This window comes from Cololabis saira, chromosome 19 (assembly GCF_033807715.1).
Source record: "Cololabis saira isolate AMF1-May2022 chromosome 19, fColSai1.1, whole genome shotgun sequence".
Classification (NCBI taxonomy): domain Eukaryota; kingdom Metazoa; phylum Chordata; class Actinopteri; order Beloniformes; family Belonidae; genus Cololabis; species Cololabis saira.
In genome coordinates this window covers 17,091,531-17,108,168 of record NC_084605.1, presented here as the reverse complement: position 1 = coordinate 17,108,168, position 16,638 = coordinate 17,091,531, and the positions used below count along the sequence as shown (strand labels likewise).

The window sequence follows — 16,638 nt, the reverse complement described above, 5'->3', positions numbered from 1 at the left end:
GTGTCAATGAGGGGGACACAGTCGCTGGCTGTCCCTCCCTGGACCCCCTCTCAAACAGGCCTCCCTTTATTTATATCAAGGACGAGCTCTTCTGCTGCCGTGGATTCTGGGGAATTGTTAATATGAGCAAATGTCAAGTAAATCCTTGAATGATATAATTATAACGTTTTCTGTTAAGAGTAGCGGTTAGAAAATGTGTATTTTAGGTTATTTACACACTCAGGCGATCCGCTATTATTTATCATGTCCTTTGTCGCTCCCTTATAACAGCAACAGTGTTTCCTTTCTTTACTATGATGCCTCATTTCTTCATAATCCTCCATCAAAAGATGTTGCTCTTTGGTGAGAAGTAGGGCGCACGCAGTTTATCTGTTGTAGAATCAGGTAATGTGTGATCGACCTCTGTGGACGCACATTTACCTGGATTACTGACACCTGGTTTGACGGAGCCACACCTCCTGAGACTGGTTTGGCTTGGATTTATCTCTTATCCTGGATTTCTTAATCTTACGTTTGTGAAACGGCCCCCAGGCAGTTCAAATAACAAAATAAAGCACGGCACAAACATTAATTATTTTATCTGAGGCCCACTCCTACATATACGTATATACGCCACATATACGTCAGCGCTTATCTAAGATAAGATAAGATAAGATAAGATAAGACATGCTTTATTGTCCCCGTAGGAGACATTTCTTGTGGGACTGCAGTAACATTACAATATGTTTACAACAACTTTAAGCATTTCTGTCAGAATAAACAAACAATTATTCACAGGCACATGGTAAATATTGCACATAATAGATTGTTTTAAAGTTAGATGAATATTGGTAAAGTAAGAAAAAGATTTGTTCAGGCTGCTCCTACAACGGGACTGGGGGTTCAACACAATTATTGTTTCAGCTCAGGATGATGTCATTGTTCCAACATAATTATATCCTGTGTGTTCAACGTATTTGCTTTAAAAGTACTTTGGCACAAAATCTCAGCCAAAGTTACGATTATCAGACGTTTCCCATCCCTCTTTCCTTTTACATGATTCCCTTTTCATCTGTCTTGGCAGTTTATTGAATGAGAGCAGCCTAAACATCTCGGAGGCTGAGCTTGTCCTCTGCTCATCTCACAGGAGTATCCGCTGCCTGAGAAACATCATCCACTGGAACCTGATCACCGCCTTCATCCTGAGGAATGCCACCTGGTTCATCGTTCAGCTGACCATGAGCCCAGAGGTGCATGAAAGTAATGTGGTATGTTCCCGTGTAGCTACTGACCTTCAACATATGCAAGAGAAAAGCATCAGGACCTTTTATTTTCTGATACGTAACACGGTTCCTTCTTCATCACAACATGCAGCCGTTGAGTTCACTCCAGTACGGTTTGTCTCGCTGTCAGATTTATTCAGTAAGGCTTTAAATTTGGGAAATAGTTTCCTAAAAATGCAAACATGTATCCCAGTTTAAGTAGCACATATTCTTGGTCTGAATGCCTAAAATGAGAGGGCAGGCAGGAAATACTTAGTTTGACCATGACCCACCATTAGTTGGCAAATGTATTAACATTTATGAAAGAAGAAATGTGGCAAGAATAAAATGTTGTTCAAGTATGACCAGGAAATTGAAACCTAAAGTGTTCACACATGTGGAAGTAAAAGCTGTCAAATCGCGTTGCTGCTCTGACGGCCTGCCCGCGGACGGTCGAGTTCATATTCAGTCCACACTCACTCCAAAATGTACAAAACTAGGTCACTTACAAATCTTACAAATCTTGTACAAACCTTACAAATCTTGTTTAGAAAGCTAAGATTCTTGTGATTCCAGCAATATAAACCATTTCAGGATATAATCATAGCAGCTGGTACATATCGACACTACAAACAAACAAACAAAGATTTGCGCAGATGAGGCAACTTACCGATGATGCCTCATAGAATACCTCCAGGCAAAAATATTCCCACAAAAATGGTGTGGTTACAGTCAGAAAGGTCCAGTAGATCCAATCCAGTAAAGTATTTAGTCCAAAATACATTATTATACCAGTAAATATCCACAAACAGCTGCTGCTTCATTGTGATCATCATCGGATGATCACATGTTCACATGTTTACATGTCTGTAAACTCCGTTCTGCTCGTTTGATCCAAGAGATCGGTCTCAAAATGGAGCCTGCACCTTCTCCTTTTGATTGACATCTCATCCGACCATACAGGAGCTTCCCTGTCCCCTCCACCGACTTCATAGCGAATGTGCGCCTGTATGGAAATGACGCGCACGTCCGACTTTTGTCATGAAAAGAAATTAGCCAGTTGCAGCGAACGCTCTGATGACTGGCACATTGTATAGCCAATGAAATGCTGAAAACAACGATATGACGCTTAAGGTCGGGATAAATCCTACAGCGGGAAATTCAATCAGAATGTGAGAATCACTGCTCGGATCAGACGCGCGTCCGTGTTTTGACTCTTTATATGTATTTATATATATTTCAGCAATATCTATAGTGAATCTGATATGATAGGATACCTCTAAGTGTCAGCTTTCATTAGAGGCCAAATTATGATTGTATGTTGAAAGGTTCAAGAGTTATGCCCATGGGACATAATCTAATGTCTAATAATAATAATAAAAGTCTTTGTACGACATAATCTTACAAAAACATGTGTAAAATACTCATTTTTTGTGGTATTGTTATCAAATTTGAAATTGCACTAGATAAGGCTTCATGCTGTGGTCTCATTGTGTTTTCTAGCTAATAAGTCACAGATTCACTCATCTGCAGACATCTGATTACAAAACAAATTTCCGGCTGAAATAAAAACCTTCTATTTCAGTGTGTTCAAAATGAGATTACTGAATTATAGTAGCAGTTACAGTGATTCTGACAGTTGGAGGAAAACCTTCAGAGTGTTACCTTTCAAAAGAGACCAAAATCATCCATCTACTTCAAGAACAGATTTCAATTTACTTTGGGTATGCCTTGGATAGGCGTTTTGGGCGACTTTTACAGGAGTGGGATCAAGTGTGACACTAGTATGTGCTGGGCCGCCTTAAACCACAAGAACAGACTGATAACTCATATATTTATCATAGATCTGTCAGAGATACTTCTGTTCTCCTTAGTCTGCATGTTGCAGGAAGGCCATGGATGTTAAAATAAAAAAATGTAAATAAATATCCACGATTTACAATTTACACAATTACACAAACCTCGACATTAAGTACCAAAATAAAATCCATAATTTAAAGATTTGCAACATGCTTTTCTTTTTGTAGATTTGGTGTCGCCTTGTCACTGCTTCGTTCAACTATTTCCACTCCACCAACTTCTTCTGGATGTTTGGAGAGGGCTGCTACCTCCACACGGCCATCGTCCTCACATACTCCACTGACAAGCTCCGCAAATGGATGTTCATCTGCATCGGCTGGTGTATGTACACTTTACACTCCAAACAACCGTTAAACCACTTTAAGGCTTTGAAGGATCATTGGAGATTTTGGAAAACGATTGACATTAGTATCATATTTACACAAGGATAAGTTGTTTTGTTTTTCTTTATTATTATTATTATTATTATTATTAATAATATTAATAATATTAATAATAATAATATGTATAAGATGATAACTATTGCTCAAACACCACATTTTGTTTAGCCGCCTGCCAGAGAAAGCTCCCAAGTTCAGCAAAGCAATAAAATTGATAATCTCAAGAATTGATGTAAAGACATTTTTCCATAATGTTTTCATTCAATATTTCCTACACGTTTAAGATGTTTAAACCCAAAAGAGGCAGCTAAGGGTTAGATGAAACGTTTACCCACAAGGGGACAGAGTTAACAGGATTTTGTGTGGCAGCTGCGAAATTTATTGTGCAAAGTTCACAAACCCCAGTTCCACACTGTCAAGCTGAACTCTGCGCTGCTGAGATGAGCCGTGGTGTGTCTGCTGGGTTACATTTCCTGTGCTTGAGAATGACATGGCTGCAGGTTTGGGGACTGTTGTAAAGAAAAAAAAGTTCCCAGTAAAGAAATAGTTGTGACAATGTAGAAAATGCAAATAAGAAATCAGGATTTTGTCTTTTATTCCTTTGGCAACAGAGTGAGCCCAAGAACTTTTTTTCTCTTCAGTTTCATTTCATGTCTTAATGTGCATCTAAAACTGCATTTCCGACCTGCAACACACTCCATAATCCCTGAGAAAGTAAAGCTTTATAAGTGTTCTGGCATTCAGCAAATCAAGAGTTGAATTGTTGTGTGTATTGTTGTCCCATTCTTGTGGTAAAAACTCTTACAGCAGTAAGATACTGTCGTCAGGGAACCCCTCGTCTTCCCTAGTCGTCACTTGTAATGTTGTAATGTTGCACTGTTTTGTTAAAAATGCATGAATGTCTCCTAAAAGGTCGGTGATATTGTGCCTCATTGGGTTCTTTTCCTCTTGCCATCATGCAAGTGTAAATAAACTTTCCTCAGGATGCTGATACCATCCCCTACCATCACTAAAACAGTCTGGATGGATCTTTCCATCTTTGGTCCTGAGAGCTCTGGACCAAAGATGGCCAAATGAAATCTTCTAAAAGAAATATTTGGAAGACAGCCTCATCTGACCAAGATACCATCCCAAGCCCTCAACCCCAGAGCTTCCGCTGCATCAGGACAGTGTTAAATCTGGGCATCTCTGTTGCACTGCAAAGATTTGAGTCTTTTATGAATGCAGCTCCGTACTGGAGTTCTTGACAGAGATTTTCCTTTAGTAATCCCTCGCCCATGTCATGATATCTCCCATTGATGGATGATTATGATTTTTTTTCCACACATTTCTGGACCAAGTGGAGCTCCTCCTCCCATTTGCTCTCAAATGGACCCTGCTTTTATTCTAAATCGACTTTGCAATCACCTCCTGAAATCTGATGTTTGGACCATCATTATCTCTATCTTTCACCTCTTCGCAGCATTTAACTATGCTTAAAGGAAATCTGTTGTAACAAATGACATTAAGTTGATGAGAAAAACATTCACTGTCTTGTTTTTATACTGCCTGCAAAGAAGTAAAAGTCACAAAAAATATGTTGTACAAAAGTTAAAAACAAAATGAGAAAAACATTTTTGAATTTGCTGCTTACCTTTTGCTTTTTTTTAATGGGCCACTACATGAATGCATCTTCCTGAGTTAAAGCATCGCACCAACGATGGTACGTGAATAAGGGATGTAATCTTTTCAGAGATTAGGAAACCTGATATTTAGATGGTTTTTAAGGCCTTCATGCGTCTCTTCATGTCACTCAGAGTGACTAATTGCTGTTTGTGTGCGTTATTAATCTTCTATAAGGATCTTAAACACCAGATCACTCTGCATTATCATCAGCCAGAGTTCAGCTCTTAATTCCTACGAATAAACAGTCAGATGTTGACACGTCTTGGCGTGTTTCTGTGAACAACAGCATGTAGACCAAAATGTCTTCTGACAGAGCTTGGCAGGCTCCTGCGCCATGCCGGAAAGAACGCTGAGGATTTCTTACTCCAGCATGACCTCCCTTCAGGGATCCTGTGATTTGAACACCAGACAAAGATGAAATAAATATTTATTTCCATTTCCTTCCTTCTCTTCACAGGTATACCCTTCCCTATAATAGTGGCGTGGGCCATCGGCAAGCTGTACTATGACAACGAGAAGTAAGATGTTTGTTTACTTCAGCAGTGTGTTTGATGTTGAGGGTTCTTCTCTGCCTTGCTGATATAAGGAAAAGGGCAATGCCAAACTGAATTACGTTAAGGAGATGAATGTCTATTAATTATCTGCTGCAATCGCATTAGCTTTGGTGAATATTCTTTATTATATGTCAGCCCAGCCACCTTTTCCACTGTAATTGACAGTGTTTGTTCTGCTTTGCTACCTTTACCCCAATGTGCAGCGAATGGATGAAAATAGCTCCAATGTTGCCCAGAAACTATTAAAATGTGTTAGTGACATGTTCCTCCATTAGCATGAACTCCTACACTGTGGCGTATTGTGATCCAGTCCCACGTGGACCGTCCCTCTCTGCCAGGGAAACTCACTGGAGCGCTGCGTGTGTTGACATTAACCTTAATGACAAAGTGAGTTGACACGTAGTAGAAGTGTGTTTGCCCATAAGCTGCAGAGAACACGTTCACAGGGCCGATGAGACGGGCAGCCTGGCAACTTTAACGCATATTCATAGATTTGTTGGCAATGAGGGAGAAAACATTTAGATATGTACACATTCAGTGCGTTTACATGGGAAGTTTAATTCCTCTTTGTAGCAGGGCTAGTGCTACGGGGGCCGACCGACAGGACAGAGGACACAGGTTTCACTGCAGGAACCCCTTTTATTCACCAGAACACACAGGACACACGTGCTTCAGCTCCTTCACAGCAGACCAGAGCGTCTTTCTGCTGTGCAGCCATGCCTTATCAAGGCTGGCAGGGTGGAGAGGTTGATTGGGCCCACCTGTGCCCCAATCAACTGCAGAGTGGCTGCAGCTCCTCCACCCTGCCACACACCCCCATCGCCAACCTCAGGCCGGGGACCATCCGGCCGAGCCAACTCCCCCCGCCCCCCTCGGAGCGGGAGAGGAAGCCAGGAACCGCAGACTGCGCCTCCGGGCCTTCCCGGTTCGGCCGGCTGACAAGGCCGGTGGGAGGTCCCCCTTGGCGACGGGCCGACCACAGAGACCGGTCGGGAGGTCGCCCTCGGCGACGGGCCGATCGCCAAGAGGGGCGCTCTCGGGACTGGGCCATGGGTGGCCTCGGGCCAGACAACATCCGCGGCCGTGGTGTGTCCAGGACCACCCCCTCCCCGACGCAGCACTGCTCCAGCCACTGGTCCGCCTCTGGAGCTTGCACGTCCAGGACCGCCTCCGTGACCTCCGCCTCCAGGATCGGCGCCTCCAGGACCGGCTCTTCCAGGACCGGCTCCTCCAGGACTGGCTCCTCCAGGACCGCCTCTGGAACCGGCGCCTCCTGGGCCGGCGCCTCCAGGACCGCCTCCTGGGCCGGCACCTCCAGGACCGCCTCCTGGGCCGGCACCTCGAGGACCGGTGCCTCCAGGACCGATATAACAGAGAAAAGAGTGAAAGAGTCGTCGGCTCGCTTGGATCGCGGCTGTAACGACCAAACCTTCCACACAGTAAAGCCTGAATTATGGTTCTGCGTTAAATCGACGCAGACCTACGGCGTAGCGTACGTGGCGACGCGCAATGTACGGTGCGTGTTGCCGCGTACCCTACGCCGCAGGCTCTGCGTCGCTTTAACGCAGAACCATAAATCAGCCTTAAACCACAAACACTCACACAGACGGGCGTCGGATCAAAACACGGGTTTTATTCCCCACTTCGCCAGCTAAACGCAGTTGCTGGCCAGCTCTCTGCGGTGCAATTAACCCCAATCTTCAGATAAAACTAGTTTGTTGAGGAAAAAATATTAACTCTTATTTGTAGCTGCAGAGGAAAAAAATGATCTCACGAGGAAAACAAAAATATTGCTCACGCCTCGGAGCCTCTTCAACATAATATAGCAGTCAAAAAAAAAAGAAAAGAGAAGTAAGAGGGATACAAAACATGTACTGTATGTTGTACTATTATACAAATTTATTGAAACACATGGCGAGTCAAACATTTACCAAAGCAGCTGCCAAACACTCCTAAACAAGGTAGCCGGAGACGGTGGTTCTGCAGAACTGCGGCACTAAATCCTTTCTAAAGAGTGCAGCTCCGACGAGGAGCTCCATTCTTCAGTCGGGATTTCATATGGATCCAGACCGTTAATAATCATTATTTTGTCCATATACCGCTCCCTGGCTTCCTTGTTTAATGTATCCCGGTAAATTCCAGTTCCTTTCCAGCAGTTTAGCATCTATTTTTTTGCGTTCCGTCTGTTCACTTGGTGAAACAGAAAAGCGTCCCGTCTTCTCTCATAACAAATGCACGCGACGGGACAGGAGTTTTCCGGCAGTACGCGCTGGTGCTCATGGGAAACGTAGTGTTCTTTCTGGTAAAGCACTACCGCTTTTGTCCAAAAGATGCCGCCAAACTCAGAAAAGCTGAAAGTTACGTTGTGCTGCTTTAAATTGTGAAAAAGATTGATAATATGAATAGGGTTGCCATGAAACTGTACTCATTCATAAATCAGTCCTTGCTCTTTTGATTTTATTGTACCTTGCTGTCCTTGTGCTTTTTGTTTGTTTTTGTTTCTTGTGTGAATCTGTTATCTTCACGATTGTTGCTGTAAATATTTCCTAATGTTATACCTTTTTCACCCTGCCTTGATTTGTACATTCTTTGTGTTAAATAAAGTTTAAAAAAAATAAATATTCATTCCGCTTTAAATTAATTCCCGTCTTTCTGCACTGCTCGTTCCCTTGCCCGTCTGTCGCGATGACGCTTATATTCCACGCTGGGCGTTTCAAGATGGCAGTACGCAGGGAATGGTGGTCAAGATTAGAGACGATTTATTTAATAAATAGCTTGCAGGACCTGGAAATAATTAAAAGAACAGATGGCAGGAAACAAAAAAATTGTGAGCTTTTCAAAGTTGTAGCGGCTAAGTGGCTAAGTTTGTTTTTCTTCCGGTAGACGTAACTTCCGGTCCGCCCCCCTATCCAATCAGAACCCTTCCCAACACCCAGACCTTAAGCGGGATTGGATGAAGCCGATCAAACGTGTTTTCCATGTAAACCTCAATTCGGAATTACTATTTCCATGTAAACTCGAAGGAAAATAGTTTAATTCGGAATTATTTAATTCGGAATATTTAATTCCGAATTAAAAAACATCATGTAACCGTGGCCATTAAAGAGGCAGGAAGTATCGTTGTCTTAAAGGGCCATGCATTTGGTGTCAGTCTAAAATCTTTGTACATACATGCTTGATGTCTTTTTCCAGGTAGGAGGTTAGAACTTACAGCTCGGTATGTAATGATTTTTGAATTTGGTGCATAAATTACAATTTGAGACATGAAGGTGGGTGCTGCTGAATCCTTTTGATTTGAGGAGATCCACACTGAGATAGTCTGGGGGCGAATATCCCTTTATTTTGCGCACGTGTGCTTTAGCCTCATTTCAAATCAATTAGGGCATCAATGCATGGGTCTGGGCTTGTCAAAAGCTTGTTTTTTGTTGTCGTTTTTTTGTGTTGTTATTTACCTTCTGACTGTTACCATGCCATTTTTCCCCTTTTGTGTCTCGCTCAGGAGACACAAAAGACGTTAACGATGAAAAGTTATCAAAATCGTGAGTTTTTGTGAAATGGCATGGCCGTGGCGCCGCGTCAAACTTCAACGTTAAACAGGAAGTGATACTAGTAGCTGATTGGTCGATATTTGATAGATCCTATTTTCTGCCATAACTTTTGAATGGTATGACATACAGAGTAGTGGGTGGTGTCATTGGACTCGGTTTTGACTCCTTCACCTTAAGTGGTGCAAATTAAACCTACTCACTCACCTACATACTCACTCCACAGCTTTGGGGGGACAGATAATCCCAGTAGCCTAGCTTTGATTCAGTCTCAGGGACCTGAAATGGTTGCTGTTTGTGTCTCTGCCTGTTCTCCTGTCCTGTTTTTGTTTTCTCTCTTACAGATTTCAAAGCTTTGTGTGCCCGTTGTACATTTCCCTGTGTTTCTCTCATTATAGACTAGCAGCGGATGCCCCCCCCCCCCCACATATGTTTATATTAATTATATATATATATTAAGCATTATAGATTATATTATATATTAAAATGCATATATATGCTTTAGGTTTGACCAAACTATGTATTAACCATTAATATATATGCAGACAAAAAAAACTCCCCCACTGGCTTAAAGCACGCCTGTTTATGGTTGATCTTTCATCATCCTTATCCACTACATAGCCGATTTAAAAAAAGAAGTGTCCAAATGTTTGTCTTTTTGCATAATTAAAAGCTGCTCATGCAATCAGCAGGCCCCAGTCCCATTACTTTCATTTTCTCGTCCTCGTATTTAGAGGACTTAAGACAGAGTTTCCTGTCATCTTTGATTATCACATTTCCAATCGAATCTACCAGTTCCACTGGCAGCGAAAAAGCTTGAAAAAGCGAAAAGCCAATGCTGCTTCAGCACAATTTAGTACAGACTTCACTTCCTCGCCTTCATACATCTGTCACTAGGGCCAAATTAACACTCTATCAACAACTTTCCTCCAGAAGGCAGTTTTCCTTTATGCTTTATTTTCCAAATTTTCATTGAGTTTAAAAAGGTGCACACTCTTGGACCTCAGTTTTCTTTCTCGGACAGCAACATTTCAATCTACAGGGAAATGAAATGAGCTTAAGTGTGGACTGCGAGACTTTTGATTCATCAGCTCCCAGGTCTTCTACCTCGAAAAGGACAGGGGAGATAATATCGTCCCCAGGTCTCCACTAAGCTCTTTGAAACATACTTTGTATTGGTCAATCCAATTAGTGCTGTTAAACCAACCCTTTTTATTTGGCACAAAGCACCTCCCATCTATAATAAATCCCTATCACAACATCAAATGAAAAGGTAGTGACAACTTAAAGACATGATGGAATTTTAATCACCACTGAATAATATAAGTTTCCCTGATTTCAGATGGAAACAACACTGTTAAACTCTGTTGTTGTCACACATTTTCTTACTTCCTCAAGGTAGGGCGATTTTTTTTCCCCAGTAACAAGACACCTCTATATCTGTCTGAATGTAATGTCACTTTAAGTCAGCACAGATGCGTAGCAGTGCTAACATACCTATTTTACTACAGTGAAATGGAGCAAAATGAAAACAGCTGAGCATGTTCTTCCATTTGGAAGAATTACATCACCTTGGGAACTGCTGTTCCCTGTCACCATGCCGAATGAGTCATGCAGCTCAAACTCAAAAGTGTGGCTCTCAAAAGTGGGCGGATGGATATGTTTGGGACTGCATGTATGTATTACTTTGTGTTGATGACAGAAAACTTAAAATTATTCAAAACTTGAGCACAGGTATTCTTGTTTTCCTATTTGAAGATGTTTTGTGCTGTTGCTTAAAAAAGAAATGTTCAAAGAGATCTTTCAGCACTTCATTGTTCCATCACCTTGGGATGGCTGTGGTTTTGCAGGTAGCGTAGTTCTGATAGTTGCTGGTTCAAATCTTGAACTCACAGTCTAAATCAGTGTCTTTGAGCAAGACACTGAACCCCACATTACCCAAAATGCATTCATCGATGTGGGACTGTGTGTGACAGAAAAAGTGCTGCCTGGATTCGGTAAAAAGATATCTGTGTAGATCTCTGTAGGCCCAGAGAGGGCTGTGTGAATTTGGCTGCAGTGCTTTAAATGTGGTTAATGAGACTAGAAAGTCAAAAATAAACACAGTCCTACGCAACATAAACGTTTACACGTATCAAATATTCTGTTCTCGAGTCGGAGTTTTGCCGCTCGCTCCTCAGACAGCTTCTGTTCCATCTCCTTCATGGACTCTTTCATCCACACTGACTAAATGTCAACGTCTGCCTTGAACTGTATTTAAACAATCTATGGGACAGGAGATGTAACAGGCACAACCTCCTCCTTGGTCCTGTCAGCTCATGTGCTTGGTGCATCTCTATCTGCATACAGAGATGGTGGCGGTGAATGAGATCTGAAGACTCTAATTCAAAGAGGCCATTGTAAGGGCTGAGCATGGTTTCCTTTCCTACAGCATACCCAGCCAGCTCCCAATTAAAACCAAAACCATGTCATACTCAGCAGATTTTTGAGGCTGGACGGTCACACCTACCCTAAGGCAGGGCCTTGCCTCAGAAGATCCCTAAAAGTCTTTGTGGCAGGGTGGAGGAGCAGCCACTCAGCTGATTGGGCACAGGTGTGCCCAATCAACCTCTCCACCCTGCCTGGTTACTTGAGCAGCGGCTGCACACCAGCCAGGAGGTCTCTGTTGGGAGGAAGCTGCTTAGTCTGCACGTGTGTCTTGGGTGCAAATAAACATTTCCTGCACGAAACCCTGTGTCGGCTGTCCTGTCTGGTGGTGCCCAATCAACCTCTCCACCCTGCCTGGTTACTTGAGCAGCGGCTGCACACCAGCCAGGAGGTCTCTGTTGGGAGGAAGCTGCTTAGTCTGCACGTGTGTCTTGGGTGCAAATAAACGTTTCCTGCACGAAACCCTGTGTCGGCTGTCCTGTCTGGTGACCCCCGTAGCACGAGCATTGCTACACTGGCGCACAACGTGGGGCCCGACAGGATGGAGGAGAGGAATGACGCAGAGCGGAGCTCTGCTGAGAGGACAGAGCTACTGAAGGTGCATTGCTACAGTCTTGTTGTGAAGCAGTCCCTGGTAGAAGAGACACGTGCCAGCAGTCGAGGCTCTGCAACACCACCAAGGGTCCCTGCTAAACCCGCTGGAAGCCTGTCTGCACATGCAAATATCAACTTAGTTGTATGTTGTAACCGCCACCTTTTAATATGTTCACCAGCCTTTGGTTTTCAGTGTCACTCTCTCATCTAGAATTAACCAAATAAGTCAAATTAAGGTTTAGAAGTAAAAACAAATGACAACGATGATTAAAGACTCTTTTCTCTCATTGGATTCATCAATTGATGTTCTCACACCAACGTACTGTACACTCACTGGCCACTTTATCAGGTACACCTGTCTAACTGCTCATTAACGCACATTTCTAACCAGCCAATCACATGGCAGCAACTCAGTGCATCTAGGCATGTAGACATGGTCAAGCATCAGAATGGGGAAGAAAGGTGATTTAAGTGACTCTGAACGTGGCATGGTTGATGGTCTGAGTATTTCAGAAACTGCTGATCTGCTGGGATTTTCACCCACAACCATCTCTAGGTTTACAGACAATGGTCCGAAAAAGAGAAAATATCCAGTTTGGTGGTTGCAAATGCCATGTTGATGCCAGAGGTCAGAGGAGAATGACTGGTTGGAGCTGATAGAAAGACAACAGTAACTCAAATAACCACTCGTTATAACTGAGGTCTGCAGAAGAGCATCTCTGAACGCACAACATGATGAACTTTGAGGCGGATGGGCTACAGCAGCAGGGGACCACACCAGGTGCCACTCCTTTCAGCTTAAAACAGGAAACTGAGGGTACAATTCACACAGGCTCACCAAAGTTGGACAACAGAAGAAGGAAAAATGTTGCCTGGTCTGATGAGTCTCCATTTCTGCTGCCACATTCGGACGGTAGGGTCAGAGTTAGGATTCAACAACATGAAAGCATGGATCCATCTGCCTTGTATCAACGGTTCAGGCTGGTGGTGGTGGTGGTGTAATGGTGTGGAGGATATTTTCCTGGCACACTTTGGGCCTTTTAGTACCAACTGAGCATCGTGTCAACGCCACAGCCTACCTGTGTGTTGTTGCTGACCATTTCCATCCCTTTATGACCACAGTGGACCATCTTCTGATGCTACTTCCAGCAGGAGAACGCACCATGTCATAAAGAATCATCTCACACTGGTTTCTTGAACATGACAATGAGTTCACCTCTCTTATGGCCTCCACAGTCACCAGACCTCAGTCCAACAGAACCTTTAGGATGTGGTGGAATGGGAGATTCTCATCATGGATGTGCAGCTGACAAATCTGCAGCAACTGCATGATTCTATCATGTCAATATGGATGAAACTCAATGAGGAATGTTTCCAGTACCTTGTTGAATCTATGCCACGAAGGATTAAGGCAGTTCTGAAGGCCAAAGGGGGTCCGACCCGGTACTAGCCAGGTGCGCCTAATAAAGTGGCCGGTGAGGGTAAGCCCATAAATGCAAAAGCAATCAAGGTATTCAGCTTCAAAATGTCCCACAGAATTTTCATTTCATTTCATTTAATTTCATTTCATTTATTCCATTCATGGTATATCTTCTTAACAATGTTGTACAAAATTCCAAGAAGTACACATTATCACCATGAAGAAAAGGAGCAGGAAGAAGAAAACTTATGATGCCTGCCCCTCTCTGTAAATACAATTACGTTGACTTGCTGAACACCAATCTATCTATATGTCAGGGTTTGACACTTCCCTCCAGTTTGTAACTTTCAGTTTCTGTCTTGCCCCGCCTGTGTCCCATCTGCCCTGATTGTGTCTGCACCTGTGTCTCGTCATGTCTCGTTATCCCTTCAGTATATCTTGTCTTGTCATTCCTTGGTTCCCTGTCGGTCCGTACTGTTTCCACCTCCATGTCTCCTCGTAGTTTTTTGATCCCTGTTAGTTTTGTGTTTTTTCATCCTGCTCTGCAGCGCCTTTTTTTCTCCTTTTTGTGGAATAAATCCTTTTGTTTTGAGAACTCCTGCCTCCAGCCTCCCTCTGTCTCCTGCACTTGGGTCCTAGAAAAACCGTACCATGACAGAACGGACCGACCAGGTGGACCCAGCGGGAGACTACCTCACCCTTATGGAGTTTCTGCGCCAGGAGGAGTATTGGGACCCCTTTTGGGGAACACGCCTGGCTCTGGGTGGGCCCAGGAGCCTGCAGGCCCAGGGGAAGCGACGGCGTCAGCGCCAGCCCCAGCCCCAGCCTGTTCCGGTGGGGGCCCTGGACGCACCTCTTCCTGTTCCCGAGGTGGTCCTGGACGCATCCCAGCCTGTTTCCCCCTTCTGGGGAACACGCCTGGCTCGAGGCGGGCCCAGGGGTTCTCAGCCCCAGGGGAAGCGACGGCGTCAGCGCCAGCCCCAGCCTGTTCCTGCTCCAGCGGTGGGCCTGGACGCATCGCCCCCTGTTCCGGCTCCAGCAGTGGTCCTGGACGCATCGCCCCCTGTTCCGGCGCTGGTCCTCGACGCATCGCCCCCTGTTCTGGCTCCAGCGGTGGTCCTGGACGCCTCAGCTCCTGCTGGAGTTCCTCCTCCGGTGATGGTTCCGGACCCCCCCCAGCCAGCTCTGAGGACCCGTGTCCCCCCTCAGCCAGCTCCGAGGATCCGTGCCCCCCCTCAGCCAGCTCCGAGGACCCGTGCCCCCCCTCAGCCAGCTCCGAGGACCCGTGCCCCCCCAGCCCGCCCTGGATGTGGACTGTGGGGACATCTGGGATCTGTCCCTTGAGGGGGGGCCAGCGCCCCGGACCCGGGTACCCCCGCAGCCGGCGCCTCGGACCCGGGTACCCCTGGAGCCGGCACCTCGGACCCGGGTACCCCCGCAGCCAGCGCCACGGACCCGGGTCCCCACTCGGGCAGCTCCGGGGATCCTCTGCCCCCCGACTCCGGCTCCACGCATCCTGTCTGCTCCTGTTCCGGCTCCCCGCATCCTGTCAGTCCCGACTCCGGCCCCCCGCCTCCTGTCAGCCCCGACTCCGGCTCCCCGCCTCCTGTCAGCCCCGACTCCGGCTCCCCGCCTCCTGTCAGCCCCGACTCCGGCTCCCCGCCTCCTGTCTGCCCCGACTCCGGATCCTGAGGCGGTCCCGCAGCCCTCTGTTCCTGAGGCGGTCCCGCAGCCCTCTGTTCCTGAGGCAGTCCCGCAGCCCTCTGTTCCTGAGGCGGTCCCGCAGCCCTCTGTTCCTGAGGCGGTCCCGCAGCCCTCTGTTCCCGAGCCCCGTCAGGTTCCCGAGCCCCGTCAGGTTCCCGAGCCCCGTCAGGTTCCCGAGCCCCGTCAGGTTCCCGAGCCCCGTCAGGTTCCCGAGCCCCGTCAGGTTCCCGAGTCCCGTCAGGTTCCCGAGTCCCGTCAGGTTCCCGAGTCCCGTCAGGTTCCCGAGTCCCGTCAGGTTCCCGAGTCCCGTCAGGTTCCCGAGTCCCGTCAGGTTCCCGAGTCCCTTCAGGTTCCCGAGTCCCGTCCAGTCCCAGAGTCCCGTCCAGTCTCAGAGCCCCGCCAGGAATCCCCGTCACGCCCCCCGCAAAGACCCAGGCCTAGGCCTCGGGGACGCCCCCCCGAGCTCTCTCGCTGGTCTGCTCGGTCCCGAGGGCGGCCCCCGGAGCTTTGGCCGTGTGTGTCCTGATCCTTGTTTTTTGTATTTATCCTGCTCTGCAGCACTTTGCTTTGCCTTTTTGGATTAAAACCCTTTTTGTTTTTGAGAACTCCTGCCTCCAGCCTCCCTCTGTCTCCTGCACTTGGGTCCTTAAAAAACCAAACCATGACACTATACATATATAAACAAGAAAACAAACAAAAATACCACTCTTCTATCTATTTTTTTCTCTTTCTCCTTCTTTTTTGTAGGCACTTATCTTCTCTTTTTTAAACATTTTCTTAAGCTGGTACAAACTTGTGCAACCTCTCAGTTCCTTGCTTTGTCCATGCCATAATTTTACACCTGTAACCGAAATACACCTTTGTTTTATGTTTAGCCTTGCAAAAGTATGTTTGAAATCATGTTTAAGTCTGTTGTCTTCATCCTCCAATCTGAACAAATTTTGTAGCTGTTCTGGTAACGATCTATTTTTTGCTTTGAACATTATTTTTAAAGTTTGAAGTTCAACCATATCCGCCATTTTCAACAAACCTGCCGAAACAAACAATCTGTTTGATGGTTCTCTGAAGCCGACCCTGTGAATGACTCTGATTGCTCCGTTCTTTAGCACAAACAGAGGATAGATGTTACTTACACAGGTATTACCCCACACTTCCACACAATAATTTAGATATGGCAAAATAAATGTACAATACAGAGTTCTTAGTGTGTTAGTATTCAAAATAAACTTAACCTTATTCAAAATATAT

General features: G+C 45.4%; 1 protein-coding gene across 2 annotated transcripts in view; it reads left to right on the top strand.

Moving 5' to 3' along the window:
* crhr1 (corticotropin releasing hormone receptor 1) overlaps nucleotides 1-16,638 on the top strand; it is a 149,715-nt gene that overhangs the window by 103,500 nt on the left and 29,577 nt on the right. Inside the window, exons 7-9 of one of the 2 annotated variants that reach the window (XM_061708459.1) lie at nucleotides 1,127-1,229; nucleotides 3,269-3,422; nucleotides 5,604-5,664. In XM_061708459.1, coding sequence (XP_061564443.1) covers nucleotides 1,127-1,229; nucleotides 3,269-3,422; nucleotides 5,604-5,664 — 318 coding nt within the window. Of the gene's footprint in view, nucleotides 1-1,126; nucleotides 1,248-3,268; nucleotides 3,423-5,603; nucleotides 5,665-16,638 lie in introns of both variants that reach the window. The other variant, XM_061708458.1, reaches the window with a different exon arrangement.